The sequence below is a fragment of the Caretta caretta genome, chromosome 4 (genome assembly GCF_965140235.1).
Source record: "Caretta caretta isolate rCarCar2 chromosome 4, rCarCar1.hap1, whole genome shotgun sequence".
Taxonomy (NCBI): domain Eukaryota; kingdom Metazoa; phylum Chordata; order Testudines; family Cheloniidae; genus Caretta; species Caretta caretta.
In genome coordinates this window covers 95,926,314-95,940,714 of record NC_134209.1, presented here as the reverse complement: position 1 = coordinate 95,940,714, position 14,401 = coordinate 95,926,314, and the positions used below count along the sequence as shown (strand labels likewise).

Here is a 14,401-nt window from a genome sequence, read left to right as displayed (position 1 = left end):
CTCTGTTAGTTTAAGAAAACTGTTTCATTGAAAGTACTGCAGGAGTCGCAGAACATTTAAGCAAAAATACAACCATATTTGCAGAAACCACAATGACAAATTGTCTGTCTGTATTTATGCACTGTATATTTCAATACATTCATCCATTTCCAATTTCAAGGAATATGAAAACAGTTTTTATTTTTAGAATATAAAAACTGTTGATCATGCTTTACTCAATCGTAGCAACCATTAGCATTTACTCACCACTGTAGTGTTACAACAGTGTGCCTTACATTGGCAGTGAACAACTAGCAGCTAACTAGAGTTTCTGTGGGAGTTTTCCCTGAGAGGAGAGTGGTGATTGTGTTCTGGACGCACAGTTTTGATTTCTGAGTGAGCTGTTCCAAGTGTGTGACTTGATCCATTGCTTGCTGGTAGCCTTTAACGAGGGGGCCGTGCTGATCTAGGACTTGTCTGCACTTGAAATGCTACAGCATCACAGCTGCAGCACTACTGCTTTGCCAGTCTAGTACTTCAGTGTAGACACTTCCAGTAGTGATGGGAGGGGTTCTCCCATAGCGTACCTAATCCACCTCTCCGAAAGGCAATAGCCAGGTCGCTGGTAGAATTCTTCTGTCAACCTAATGCTGTCTATACTCCTGAGCAACGTAGTTGGGTCGACTTAACTTTTGAGTCGAGACCTGGCCCTATTTTGGCTAGTTTAAAAGCAAGCCATTGGTTGACATTGGAGCAGCTAGCAGCCGAGTTTGTGGGAGCTTGTAGGTGGGAGGTTTGTCATTTTTTCCCCCCTAGGAGTAGGGACTAGAAAGAGATGATGGCTACTGATGCAACATTAGAAGTGATCTGAAGAGGAGAGGACAGGAAGATGGTTAGATGTGGAAATTGTGGGACATACCCACTCTAGGATTATGTATCTGATGGAAGCTACTTATGCATGAAATGTCGCCAGTTAGGATTCATGGCAGAAAAGATCCAAGTATTCGAGATTAGACAATGATGGAATTCAGACAGGGATTTGAAGTTATAATGGAGACAAGGTGGTACAGACAACTCAAGATTTTTGGACAACTGCTGAAAAAAAGCGGACCTTGAGGGTGAACTGCCAGAAGAGGAGGGTGATCCATGGAAGAGCTTGACCACAAGGACAATGCAGAAGAAGAGACTGGCTAGTGAAGGTGAAATAGAGTTGAACAAAGTTTGCTGCACTGGAAAATGAGGAAGAGAAACAGACAGAAGTTGCGGCGGTGCGGAAGAAGAGAAGGGAAGCAAGTGTATGTATAAGGGATGGAAGAGATGATGGAGAGAGTCATGGAGTGGAACCCAAGATAAAATGAGGATGATGTACCGGTGACTGAGAGAGAGAACATAAGACAGATTTATAAACACCAGAAAGAGACTCTGTCAATGGGGACTCCACTCCATGCTAAGAAGAATCGACAGGCCTGTCACCAGATCATAACCAGAGAACAGAAGAGTGTTTTATCTGCCAGGAGCAAGGATCTGAGATGTGAATGTGAAGTTGGAAAGGATCCTAATGTGAGTGGGGAAAAAATCCATTGAGTGTGCTGCATATTGGGATGAATGATACTGTTAGATTCCCACTGGAATGGATCCAGGACAGTTGTTAGCCTTGGTAAGATGCTCAACAAAGTGGAAGCTTAGATGACTTTCAGTGGGATACTTCTGGACCCTACAGAAGGAGAGTGAAGGTGTAGCAAAATAATTCAGATCAACAAGTGGCTCGAGAATTAGTGCTGTGAGGAAAGTTCGGGGTTAATCAACCATTGCAAGACATTCACAGAGGAAGACTATTCTCGCCTGATGATCCCGAAAGGTTAATACCCCAAACACTCTAGTGGGGGTCCAAGGCTGGCACAGTTGTTAAGGACTTGAAACTAGAAAATGTGGGGAGGAGGCTGAGAGAGATTGGTGTAATCTCCATGCCTGACTTCAATACACAGGAGGAGGAAAATCAGCTAAATGAAGAAGTAAGAGGTAAGGGAACACCAGAAGGTAAGAGTATGAACAGCAAAGAGAAAGAAAGTACAAATATTAACTGGAGTAGTAGTCAGGTGGGTGATACAGTTAGTGAAAGGACTATTTCTAGTTTGACTAGAAAACTGAGAGAGTTCTGAGGAAAACAACTGAGATGCTTGTGCATGAATACAAGGAGTCTGGGCAATAAAATGGAGGAATTGGAACAAATAGTGTAGGAGGTCAAATCGGATATAAGACATGATGGAAACCTGGTGAAATAGCATTCAAAACTAAAGAGTATTTTAGTTTTCTGTTTAGGAGTGATATACATAAAGGTAAAGCTGGTGGGGTAGTATAAGGATGCGATAAACTGTAAAGAAATAGTATGGACAAAACTGAATCTGTTTGGGTCAAAATCACTTTGGGGAAGGATTGCAAAAGAGATTCTATTAAGACAGTGCTGGGCAGTTGCTATAGATTTCCAGGGTTCGACTTGGATATGGATAGAGATCTCTCTAATGTTGTTAGAGAAATACTATCAGGAATTGTATCATAATTGGAGACTTAAATTTTCTGGCTATAGATTGAAGAATACACTTGCTGGAGGATTCTCTGCTCCTTGAGGTCTTCAAACTACAATTTGAGGACTTCAATAGCACAGATATAGGTGTGAGGTCTTTTTTAGGAGTGGTGGGTGAAATTCTGTGGCCTGTATTGTGCAGGAGGTCAGACTAGATGATCATAATGGTCCCTTCTGGCCTAAATATCTATGAATCTATGAATCTATAAGAATAAATGCTACTAATACTGGTAGGGTCCAGTTACTCCTGGTCATGATGAGTTTTCTTCATCAAGTAGTCACCGAACCAGCAACAGGTGATGATGCAATTTTAAACTTGTTTTTGGTAGGTAGTGAGGCCATCATAGACGTAGCTATGGGAAGTAATCTTGGATGCCGTGATCATGAATTGATTCAGTTTAAATTAAATAGAAGGATAACCAAAACCAGGTTGTCAACTATTTTTTTTTTTATTTCAAAAGAGCAGACTGAGAAATTAAGGGAATTAAAGAAGTCAACTGTATTGAAGAGCTCAGGGATTTAAATGTGGATGTGCTTGGAATTTTTTTGAATTAAGTGTACAAAAACTACAGTAAAAGCTGTGTTATTCGGCATGGGGGAAATAGACTAGTCAAAAATTCCAGTTAACTAAGTGTTATGCTTACCAATGGAATACCAATTTTCAAGGAATTAGATTACAATAAAATGAATAAAGTATAAAATAGTATACAGGTACTCACCAATCCAATAGTAGTACTGTACTGCAGAGTGGTTGCTTTCTTGAAGCACTTTGGTGCATACAGGTAAAATTTTCTATACAGTAGGTTATCTTACGACACTATGTATCACGGTGGGCTGTGAGTGCATGGTGTACATCCAGATCACTAAAAATACACTTAACACTAAAATTATACTGAACATAATTTAATCTTTCTTTGATATTCAGAAGGCAGTTCAGGATCTTGCAGTGCCTCAGGGTCACCATTATCAAGATCAGTTTATTATTGTAGATGTAGAAGGTGTAGGAGATAGGGTCATTAGATTCAGCCCAATGACACACCCTGGAAGTTGCTTTTTTGAATAAATCCCTGATATTGGCTTGCTTACTTGTCTTCTGCCTTTTTTGCATTAAAGTAGACTGCAGAATGTGCAATTGCATAACCTCCTGGGCAGTATACTAGTCCCGGTTACTAGATTGAAGATTTGTATTGGGAGATATCAGAAATGCTGGTTAATAGAGCTTTCTGGTTGATAAAGTGCCGGATAACACAGCTTTTACTGTATTTGCAATTTTCATCCCAAGCAATGGGAAAAAACCTTGTAGGGAAAGGCTCCAGACCAATTGGATGGAATAACCTTTTTGAGGTGGTTATAAGTGTAAGTAGAGAGCCTATAGGGAATGGGAAAAAGGATTGATCAAAGAAATCTACATGCTGGAAGTTGGAAAATGTAGGAATAAAATAAAAATTGCTAAAAGTCAAGCTGAATTAGCACTTACCAAGGAAATTATATAAAACTAAAAATCTTGTATTTATTATATATACAAAGAATAAGGAAGGATGAGGTTGTGCCACTATACAGTATGGATGGGGAGGAGACTAAACGAATACTTTGCCTTGGTTCTCAGTAAGGATGATAAAATGGAATATGGGCATGAAGGACAGCATGGCTGATGGAAATCAGTTTACAGAAATGGAAATTACCACTTCTGAGGTGGAAGAAAAACGTACAGCTTATTGTACTCAAAATGGGGGACTGGATAATTTCTGTTCTAGAATACTGTAAGAACTGACACATAAAATTGCAAGACAGGTAGCGACAATTTTAAAATTTCAGTCTTTTGAGGAGTAGCACCTTTTGACTGAAGAATAGCTAACATCATGGCTATATTTAAAAAAAAAGGCGGGGATGGGGGAAGAAGGGATCTGGATTATAACAGACCTGTTAGTCTGACCTCAGCCGTAGTCCGGGCTTTAGAACAAATTGTGAAGGAAAAAATAATTAAATTCATGAAGGCAAATGGAAAAAGTGTAATGCAACATGGGTTTACCAAAGGTGCCACACTAACAATTTCCTTCTTTGAGAAAAAACACTGTTTTTAAGATAAGGGAAATACAGTAAATCTAATATACAGACTTCAGTAAAGCATTTAACATGGTACCACATGGGAAAGTAATAGCTAGAAAAGATGGGCATTAGTACAAGAATTATAAATTGGGGAAGGAACTATCTAAAGGGGAGAAGGCAGTGTTTTGTTCTGAAAGGTGAACAGTCAGTTTGGAGAGAGGTTGCTAGTGGAGTTCTTCAAGGACTGGTCTTGGGACTGATTTTTATTTAGTGTTTTTATTAATGACTATTGCACAAAAAGTTCGCTGATGATTCAAAGTTGGGAGGCATCATTAATACACAGGAGGATTGGAATATTATGCAGGAAGAATTGGACTATCTTGAGAATTGGAGAGCTAGAAATAAGGTGAAGCACTTATGGAATCCCAGAGCCCAGGCTCCAGCCCAATCACAGATGTGCTATAATATTGCAGTATAAACTGCAGCCTGAGCCCTGAGAGTCCAAGTCAGCTGACGTGGGCCAGCCATGGATGTTGTACTGCATTGTAAACGTATCCTGAGAAAATAACAACAAGAATTTCTGCTGTATGCTGGGGGTGCCTCTGTCAGATGTGGCAAAGGAGGAGAAAAACCTTGGTGTATTAGTCAATCTCAGGATGAATGGAAGTCAGCAACATGATGGAAAAGGGCAAGTGTATCAGGCGAGGCATCTGCTGTAGAGATAGGGCAAGACCCCATTTGGAATACTGCATGTAATTCTAGTCACCCATTTCTGAGAATGAGGAATTCAGATTGGAACAGGTACAAAGAAGGGCTACTAGGGTGATGATGGGAATGAAGAGCTTATTTTAGAAGCGAAGACTAAAATTGCTTGGATGGTTTAGCTGAGCAAAACAAAGACTAAGGGAAATTATGATTGCTTTCTATATAAATGCATAAGGAGGAGAATAGACACCAGGGAGGGAGAAAAGCTATTTAAGCTAAAGGACAATGTTGGCACAAGAACAAATGGGTATAAACTATCTCTGAACAACTTCAGGCTGGAAATTAGAAGGTTTCTAGCCATAGAATATCCAGGTTGGAAGGGCCCTCAGGAGGTAGTCTAGTCCAACCCCCTGCTCAAAGCAGGACCAATCCCCAATTTTTGCCCCAGATCCCTAAATGGCCCCCTCAAGGATTGAACTCACAAACCTGGGTTTAGCAGGCCAATGCTCAAACCAGTAAGCTATCCTCCCCCCAAAATGAGATGAGTGAGATTCTGGAACAGCCTCCCCATAGGAGTTGTGGGAGTAAACAATTAGCTTTGAAAGAGCTGGATAAATATATGAGTCAGATTGTGTGATGAGGTTGCCTGTGATTGTGGGATCTGGGTTTGGCATCCTAGGAGGTACCTTCTGGTTTTTCTTATGTTCCTAAAATCTCATGCTTCAGAGCTTCTGCCAGTCTCCTGCAGGGATCAGGAAGGGATCTCCCCCAATATAATTTTTTGCTTGTTTCCTCTGAAGCATCAAGATGGCCACAGCTGGAGATGAAACAGTGGATGAGGTGGGGTGGTGCTTTGAGTTGGCACTTGGCATTTTCTCTCTCAGGTGCTTAGCTGACTGGTCAAATTGGCAGTGGCCTAGGGGTTTTTTCCACCATGCTCTGTAGTCTGAGGAGAGAGTCACTTGCTGAGTATATCACACTTAATTATTTCCCTACGATTGCAGGGAGTCTTAGGCATTGGTGCACTTCAGTCCATGTTATTCTCTGCCTGTGGCACATAATAGTTTAGTCTCCTGGTCTGTAATACTTTGGTCTACTTTTGGGTGTTGTGTTCAGTGTGTTGGTGGCCTGTGATATACAGGATGAGAGACAAGATGATCCTGTGGTCCCTCCTGGCCTTTAACTCTACATCATTTTTCAATCCCACTGTGTATCACATCCCTCAAAATATATATTGACAATTGTAACTAACTGTATACATCTCAGAGAGACAGGGTGGCTGATATCTTTTATTGGCCCAAAGAAAGATAGTCGCTTTCACCAACAGAAGTTCTTGTTGCCAACATACCTGAAGAAACCTTTCTTGTTACTCTTAACATCTCTTGCTAGCTGCAACTTTAGGTGTGATTTGGCCTTCCTGATTTCACTCCTGCATGCCCGAGCAATATTTTTATATTCATCCCTGGTCATTTGTCCAATCTTCCACTTCTTGTAAGCTTCTTTTTTGTGTTTAAGATCAGCAAGGATCTCACTGTTAAGCCAAGCTGGCCGCCTGCCATATTTACTATTCTTTCTACACATCGGGATGGTTTGCTCCTGTAACGTCAATAAGGATTCTTTAAAATACAGCCAGCTCTCCTGGACTCCTTTCCCCCCCATATTATTCTCCCAGGGGATCTTGCCCATCAGTTCCCTGAGGGAGTCAAAGTCTGCTTTTCTGAAGTCCAGGGTCCGTATTCTGCTGCTTTCCTTTCCTCCTTGTGTCAGGATCCTGAACTCGACCATCTCATGGTCACTGCCTCCCAGGTGTCCATCCACTTTTGCTTCCCCTACTAATTCTTCCTGGTTTGTGAGCAGCAGGTCAAGAAGAGGTCTGCCCCTAGTTGGTTCCTCCAGCACTTGCACCAGGAAATTGTGCCCTACATTTTCCAAAAACTTCCTGGATTGTCTGTGCACTGCTGTATTGCTCTCCCAGCAGATATCAGGGTGATTGAAGTCTCCCATGAGTACCAGGGCGTGCGATCTAGTAGCTTCTGCGAGTTGCCGGAAGAAAGCCTCGTCCACCTCATCCCCCTGGTCCGGTGGTCTATAGCAGACTCCCACCACGACATCACCCTTGTTGCTCACACTTCTAAACTTAATCCAGAGATTCTCAGGTTTTTCTGCGGTTTCATACCGGAGCTCTGAGCAGTCATACTGCTCTCTTACATACAGTGCAACTCCCCAACCTTTTCTGCCCTGCCTGTCCTGCCTGAACAGCTTATATCCGTCCATGACAGTACTCCAGTCATGGGAGTTATCCCACCAAGTCTCTGTTATTCCAATCACATCATAATTCCTTCACTTTGCCAGGACTTCCAGTTCTCCCTGCTTGTTTCCCAGGCTTTGTGCATTTGTGTATAGGCACTTGAGATAACCCGCTGATCACCCCTCTTTCTCAGTATGAGGCAGGAGCCCTCCCCTCTCACACGCTCCTGCTTCCTCCCGGTGTCCCACTTCCCCACTTACCTCAGGGCTTTGGTCTCCTTCCCCCAGTGAACCCAGTTTAAAGCCCTCCTCACTAGGTTAGCCAGCCTACTCGCAAAGATGCTCTTCCCTTGCTTCATTAGGTGGAGCCCGTCTCTGCCTAGCACTGCTCCTTCTTGGAACACCATCCCATGGTCAAAGAATCTAAAGCCTTCTCTCCGACACGACCTGCGTAGCCATTCGTTGACTTCCACGATTCGACGGTCTCTACCCCGGCCTTTTCCTTCCACGGGGAGGATGGACGAGAACACCACTTGCGCCTCAAACTCCTTTATCCTTCTTCCCAGAGCCACGTAGCCTGCAGTGATCCGCTCAAGGTCATTCTTGGCAGTATCATTGGTGCCCACGTGGAGAAGCAGGAAGGGGTAGAGATCCGAGGGCTTGATGAGTCTCGGTAGTCTCTCCGTCACATCGGGAATCTTAGCTCCTGGCAAGCAGCAGACTTCTCGGTTTTTCCGGTCGGGGTGGCAGATAGAGGACTCAGTCCCCTTGAGGAGAGAGTCCCCGACCCCCACCACTCGCCTCCTTCTCTTGGGAGTGGTGGTCATGGAACCCCCAACCCTAGGACGGTGCATCTCATGCCTTCCAACTGGCGGAGTCTCCTTTTGCTCCCTTCCCTCAGACATATCATGTGGTCCACTCTCCGAATTGGTACCTGTGGAGAGAACATGAAAACGGTTACTTACCTGTATCTGCGTTGCCGATACATGGACGTTCTCCTTTCTTCTTCTGGAGTTCACATGATGCCACATTTCTTCGCCGGCCTCCTGTCCCCGCTGTGCGGCCTGCTCTGAATCTTCAGAACCTTGTGCCCGTAGAAGCATAGCCTGACGTCTGTCCAGGAAATCTTCAGTTTCTCTTATGCAACGCAGGGTCGACATCTGTTGCTCCAGACCTTGAACCTTCTCTTCCAATATGGAGACCAGTTTGCACTTTGTACAGACAAAGTCGCTTCTGTCCTGTGGAAGAAAGACAAACATAGCACATCCAGTGCAGGTCACAACAGCTGAACACCCCCCATCCATATTACCTTCCTCCTACAAGCTTCCTCAGGAGATGCAGTAACTACTCAGAGAAGGCGGCAAGATGTAAGCCTCAATGGGCTCTCCCCAGGCGAACTCCCAGGCAAACTCCTGCTGTTAGCTGCTCTTCTGGTTCGCTGCCGACTGGCTTTTTATATAGTCAGGCTCACCTGGAACAAGGAAAGTGTGGGCCCCTTACTGAAGGAGGGAGGCAACCTAGTGACAGAGGATGTGGAAAAAGCTAATGTACTCAATACTTTTTTTGCGTCTGTCTTCACGAACAAGGTCAGCTCCCAGACTACTGCACTGGCAGCACAGCATGGGGAGGAGGTGACCAGTCCTCTGTGGAGAAAGAAGTGGTTCAGGACTATTTAGAAAAGCTGGATGTGCACAAGTCCATGGGGCCGGATGCATTGCATCCGAGAGTGCTAAAGGAGTTGGCGGATGTGCTTGCAGAGCCATTGTCCATTATCTTTGAAAACTCATGGCGATCCAGGGAAGTCCCAGACGACTGGAAAAAGGCTAATGTAGTGCCCATCTTTAAAAAAGGGAAGGAGGAGGATCCTGGGAACTACAGGCCAGTCAGCCTCACCTCAGTCCCCGGAAAAATCATGGAGCAGGTCCTCAAGGAATCAATTCTGAAGCACTTAGAGGAGAGGAAAGTGATCAGGAACAGTCAGCATGAATTCACCAAGGGAAAGTCATGCCTGACTAATCTAATTGCCTTCTATGACGAGATAACTGGGTCTGTGGATGAGGGAAAAGCAGTGGACGTGTTGTTCCTTGACTTTAGCAAAGCTTTTGACAAGGTCTCCCACAGTATTCTTGCCAGCAAGTTAAAGAAGTATGGGCTGGATGAATGGACTATAAGATGGATAGAAAGTTGGCTAGATTGTCGGGCTCAACGGGTAGTGATCAATGGCTCCATGTCTAGTTGGCAGCCGGTATCAAGTGGAGTGCCCCAAAGGTCGGTCCTGGGGCCGGTTTTGTTCAATATCTTCATAAATGATCTGGAGGATGGTGTGGATTGCACCCTCAGCAAGTGTGCAGACGACACTAAACTGGGAGGAGTGGTAGATACCCTGGAGGGCAGGGATAGGATACAGAAGGACCTAGACAAATTGGAGGATTGGGCCAAAAGAAATCTGATGAGGTTCAACAAGGACAAGTGCAGAGTCCTGCACTTAGGACGGAAGAATCCCATGCACTGCTACAGACTAGGGACCGAATGGCTCGGCAGTAGTTCTGCAGAAAAGGACCTAGGGGTTACAGTGGACGAGAAGCTGGATATGAGTCAACAGTGTGCCCTTGTTGCCAAGAAGGCCACTGGCATTTTGGGCTGTATAAGTAGGGGCATTGCCAGCAGATCGAGGGACATGATCGTTCCCCTCTATCCGACATTGATGAGGCCTCATCTGGAGTATTGTGTCCAGTTTTGGGCCCCACATTACAATAAGGATGTGGAAAAATTGGAGAGAGTCCAGCGGAGGGCAACAAAAATGATTAGGGGACTGGAACACATGAGTTATGAGGAGAGGCTGAGGGAACTGGGATTGTTTAGTCTGCGGAAGAGAAGAATGAGAGGAGATTTGATAGTTGCTTTCAACTACCTGAAAGGGGGTCCAAAGAGGATGGATCTAGACTATTCTTAGTGGTAGCGGATGACAGAACAAGGAGTAATGGTCTCAAGTTGCAGTGGGAGAGGTTTAGGTTGGATATTAGGAAAAACTTTTTCACTAGGAGGGTGGTGAAACACTGGAATGTGTTACCTAGGGAGGTGGTGGAATCTCCTTCCTTAGAAGTTTTTAAAGTCAGGCTTTACAAAGCCCTGGCTGGGATGATTTAATTGGGGATCGATCCTGCTTTGAGCAGGGGGTTGGACTAGATGACCTCCTGAGGTCCCTTCCAAGCCTGATATTCTATGGTTAAGTTGGCCCTATAAAAGATATTACCTCACCCCCCCCTTGTCTGTCCAATATCCTGCGACTAACACCGGTACAACACTTTTATAAATCTCAAAATATAACAATGTGCCTTTTATTTGTTTGGCTTCCATTATGCTTCTGGCTAATCTGAAACGAGGTTCATGCTCTCATCCTTCCAGTGGATCTATTTATGCAGACTTCTGCACCCATGTAAACCCAGTTGCATGACTGAGGCTTTTATTAGGAAGAAATGGCACCAGATCTAAAAGTAGCAAGCTTTTATTTTTGTACAATGTTCCCAGACAGGATCTGTAGTTTGGTTACCTTATCATGTGTATCTCTCCAAGTGGATTGCCTTCAATAAATAATGTAAATTCTACACTTTTTTGTTTACTCTACAGCAGTCAGACTACAGTAAAATCTGTTCTCACTTAAAATTATTTGTTGTTAATTAATAATACAAAATCAGAAATCTAAAATTTGTGTTAATATGGTAATTAACCAGATTACCAGGAGTAGAGCTAAGAAAATAATTTTTAGAAAGCCCTTTGACAAATTGTAGTACTTTGTTTGTGCATTGTCCCTGGACAAATCATGATTTTAACAGATTTATCTGAAGTTATTTCTGCAAATAATTATTGTTCTGTAGATTTACCAGCAGCTTTTAGTAATGATTTGAAAATCTAAATGTTATGGATATGAAGGTTCCATAATACATTTCTTCTGACTGGATGTGTAAAACTCATGTGACCCATTTCTGCAAGGTGTGGGGATGCCTCTTGAGGGTGCTGTGCATCCTCAACTCCTGTGAAACTCAGCAGAAGTTAAGGTTGCTCAGCTGACAAAATTCTGCTCTTATTGATGCTGGCGTGTAGCGATGCAAGATTCACCCGGCAGCACCTCCTGCTGGTCATCCAGGGAATTAGCTTGCCAGTCTTCAGAGCACCCTCTGTCAGCCGGTATCTCACCTGTTGCTGGCGCCCAGTGTCCCCCTTGGACTCCACCCCCTGGCAGTACCCCCCCAGTCTCTGGGTCTCCCCTCCCCAGGGAACCCCAACCCCAACCCCCTGTCCCATCCCCACCTCACCTCAGTATATGGCTACTGCTAGTCACCACCTAGCAGTGTATAAGCAACTCATCACAGGCAAGGGGGGGTTGGAGCTGCTGCCTCTGCCTACCCTTGGGCTGCCCTGTTGCAACCCCAGTACCCTGTCTTAGGCCATCTGCCAGGCCTGCAGCCTCCCAGTTCCTCTGGCCTTCCCCAGCCCTGCTTCACTTCAGGTACCCTGGTATACTTTCCCAGCAGCCACACCCATCTCTCTCCACCACTAGAGGAGACTCTGTCTGAATATCTGGCTCACAGCCCTTTTATAAGGGCCAGCTGTGGTCTGTTTGGGGCGTGGCCCCAGCTGTGTCTACTTCCCCAATCAGCCTGGGAACTACTTGCCCCCAGCCACAGCCCTCTCCTGGGTTGTTTTACGCCCATTGTGGTGTTAAAGTATATTATGTTGATTGACTTTACTGGAATTACTGCAGTTTGATTTGTACTTTTCATGGGTGTAATTGAGAGCAGAATGTATCCTGGTATCCCTGCAAGGTGGTGAATGACTTGTAAGCCTTAAGGAATCCATGCTCAGGTTTCTAGTGTGAAATTTGTTTTGGTGTAAGTGAAGTTAGACATCATAAAAGCAATGCAACCAAATTGGGGCCTGAACCAAAGCCCACTGAAGTCAGTGGAGTCTTTCCATTGACTTCAATGGCTATGGATCAGTCCCCCAATAAAAATACGTTAATGAATGAGTTGTAGCAACAAACTGAAAAGTTCAGTCATGCATAAGGTGTATTGAGTTCACTACAAAAGGTTTTTTTTTCTCCTGCTGATAATAGCCCACCTTAATTAATTGGTCTCATTACAGTTGGTATGGCAACACCCATTTTTTCATGTTCTCTGTGTATATATATCTTCCTACTGTATTTTCCACTGCATGCATCTGATGAAGTGGGTTTTAGCTGACAAAAGCTTATGCCCAAATAAATTTGTTAGTCTCTAAGGTACCACAAGTATTCCTCTCTCTTTTTTTTTTTTTTTTTTTTTTGCTGATACAGACTAACATGGCTACCACTCTGAAATGAGTTAAGACCCTAGTCCTATAAACGGTTAAGTATGAATACAGATTTGCTCCTGATCCTGATATCAGGACTACTCACATGAGCAAACCTTATGCTGTGTTTAAGTGTTTGACGCATCAGGGCCCATGTGCTTTTGTAAGCTAAAATTTTTCCACTTATAGCTGCCATACATTGGGAGTTAAGTTAAATAGGAGGTTTGTGTAAAATTACTTGCCTCTGGTCTTGGTTTTTTAGATTTCACTATTTAATCTGATAACGACTTTACCAGTTACTTTGTGGTTTTTAATTTTTTTTCTTTTTTTTTTTTTTCAGGAATTGAATCAGATACTTATAGAGACACCACCAGTTTGGAAAGGATCATCAAAACTTTTCCGTAATCTTAGAGAGAAAGGTGAGGAAGATTTATTTTACTGAATGACTTTACTACATCTATTTTAGATTCTGTATAGTGGAAATATTGTTGCTAAAATATGCACTTTTAAGTTGAATTCTTAATTTTTTTTCCAAAAAGAGGGAAAACAGTTGTCTTTTACATTTTAGAGACTAACAAAATTTCCTTCAATATCTGCATTGTTTGATCATGATTGCAGCTGCCGTAGGATCGCTATATATAGTACTATCTGAATCTGGAACAGTTTTTTGAAGTGTGTTGTATTGGTATTTAAATGTTTCAAGTTTAATTTTGTCCTTTTAATGAGAATTACCTACAAAAGAGACATAGATAAAATACTTTTAATTAAAGGATACAGAATGACTTTCAGTTTTGATAGGTGCAAAGGTAGTAATGTGTATTGATTTCCATGAAAAACTTCAGTTATTCATGTTCCCCACAATACTAATTGATGATTTCTAAAATCCCATGTAGTACCTCAACTCTTTAATCAAGAAAATCAGATTTATGCATTAGCAATTTCTAAACTTCTGCAGATCAAGGTTTTGACTTGACTTGGTTTTGAAAATCTTCATAGCTTCTGACCATCAAACTTCACATTAATTATTGGGAAAAGATATAATCTCACTCTAGATCTCTGATATATTTTTTAAAAAGTACATATTCACTAAAAACCTGTTGGTTTCTGTACTATGGAAACTTGTAAAAGACATCCAAATTAACCTGTTTAGTCTTGTGTTTGTTTCCACAGTAGCAGAAGACTCATGGAGTTTTTAAATTTAAATCTGGCCTTAAATTAGTTAAATCAGACAACTATTACAAGATGATATAACCAAAAATATTATCTATTACATCAGGTTGAATAAAGTGATCTTGAAATACTAGTCTGCCCGAACTGGTGATTCTTGTTAGAATGACACCTTAGAAGAGTTAAGTCTTTTCTGAGTACTGGGGCTGTAGGTATTTTTCTGTGCTGTTGCCAGATACCAATACTGGGTTGACTGCTGTTCAGTTTTGTTAGGTTTCAAACTGAAGTAAACATTTACAATAAGCTATAAAGAAACCCCCAAAACTAAGCTCATCTTTGGAACGGTAC

General features: G+C 42.8%; 1 protein-coding gene across 11 annotated transcripts in view; it reads left to right on the top strand.

Moving 5' to 3' along the window:
* MICU3 (mitochondrial calcium uptake family member 3) overlaps window positions 1-14,401 on the top strand; it is a 153,335-nt gene that overhangs the window by 57,127 nt on the left and 81,807 nt on the right. For all 11 annotated transcript variants that reach the window (XM_048848154.2, XM_048848153.2, XM_048848149.2 and 8 more), the window contains one exon: window positions 13,227-13,305. In XM_048848154.2, coding sequence (XP_048704111.1) covers window positions 13,227-13,305 — 79 coding nt within the window. The remainder of the gene's footprint in view (window positions 1-13,226; window positions 13,306-14,401) is intronic.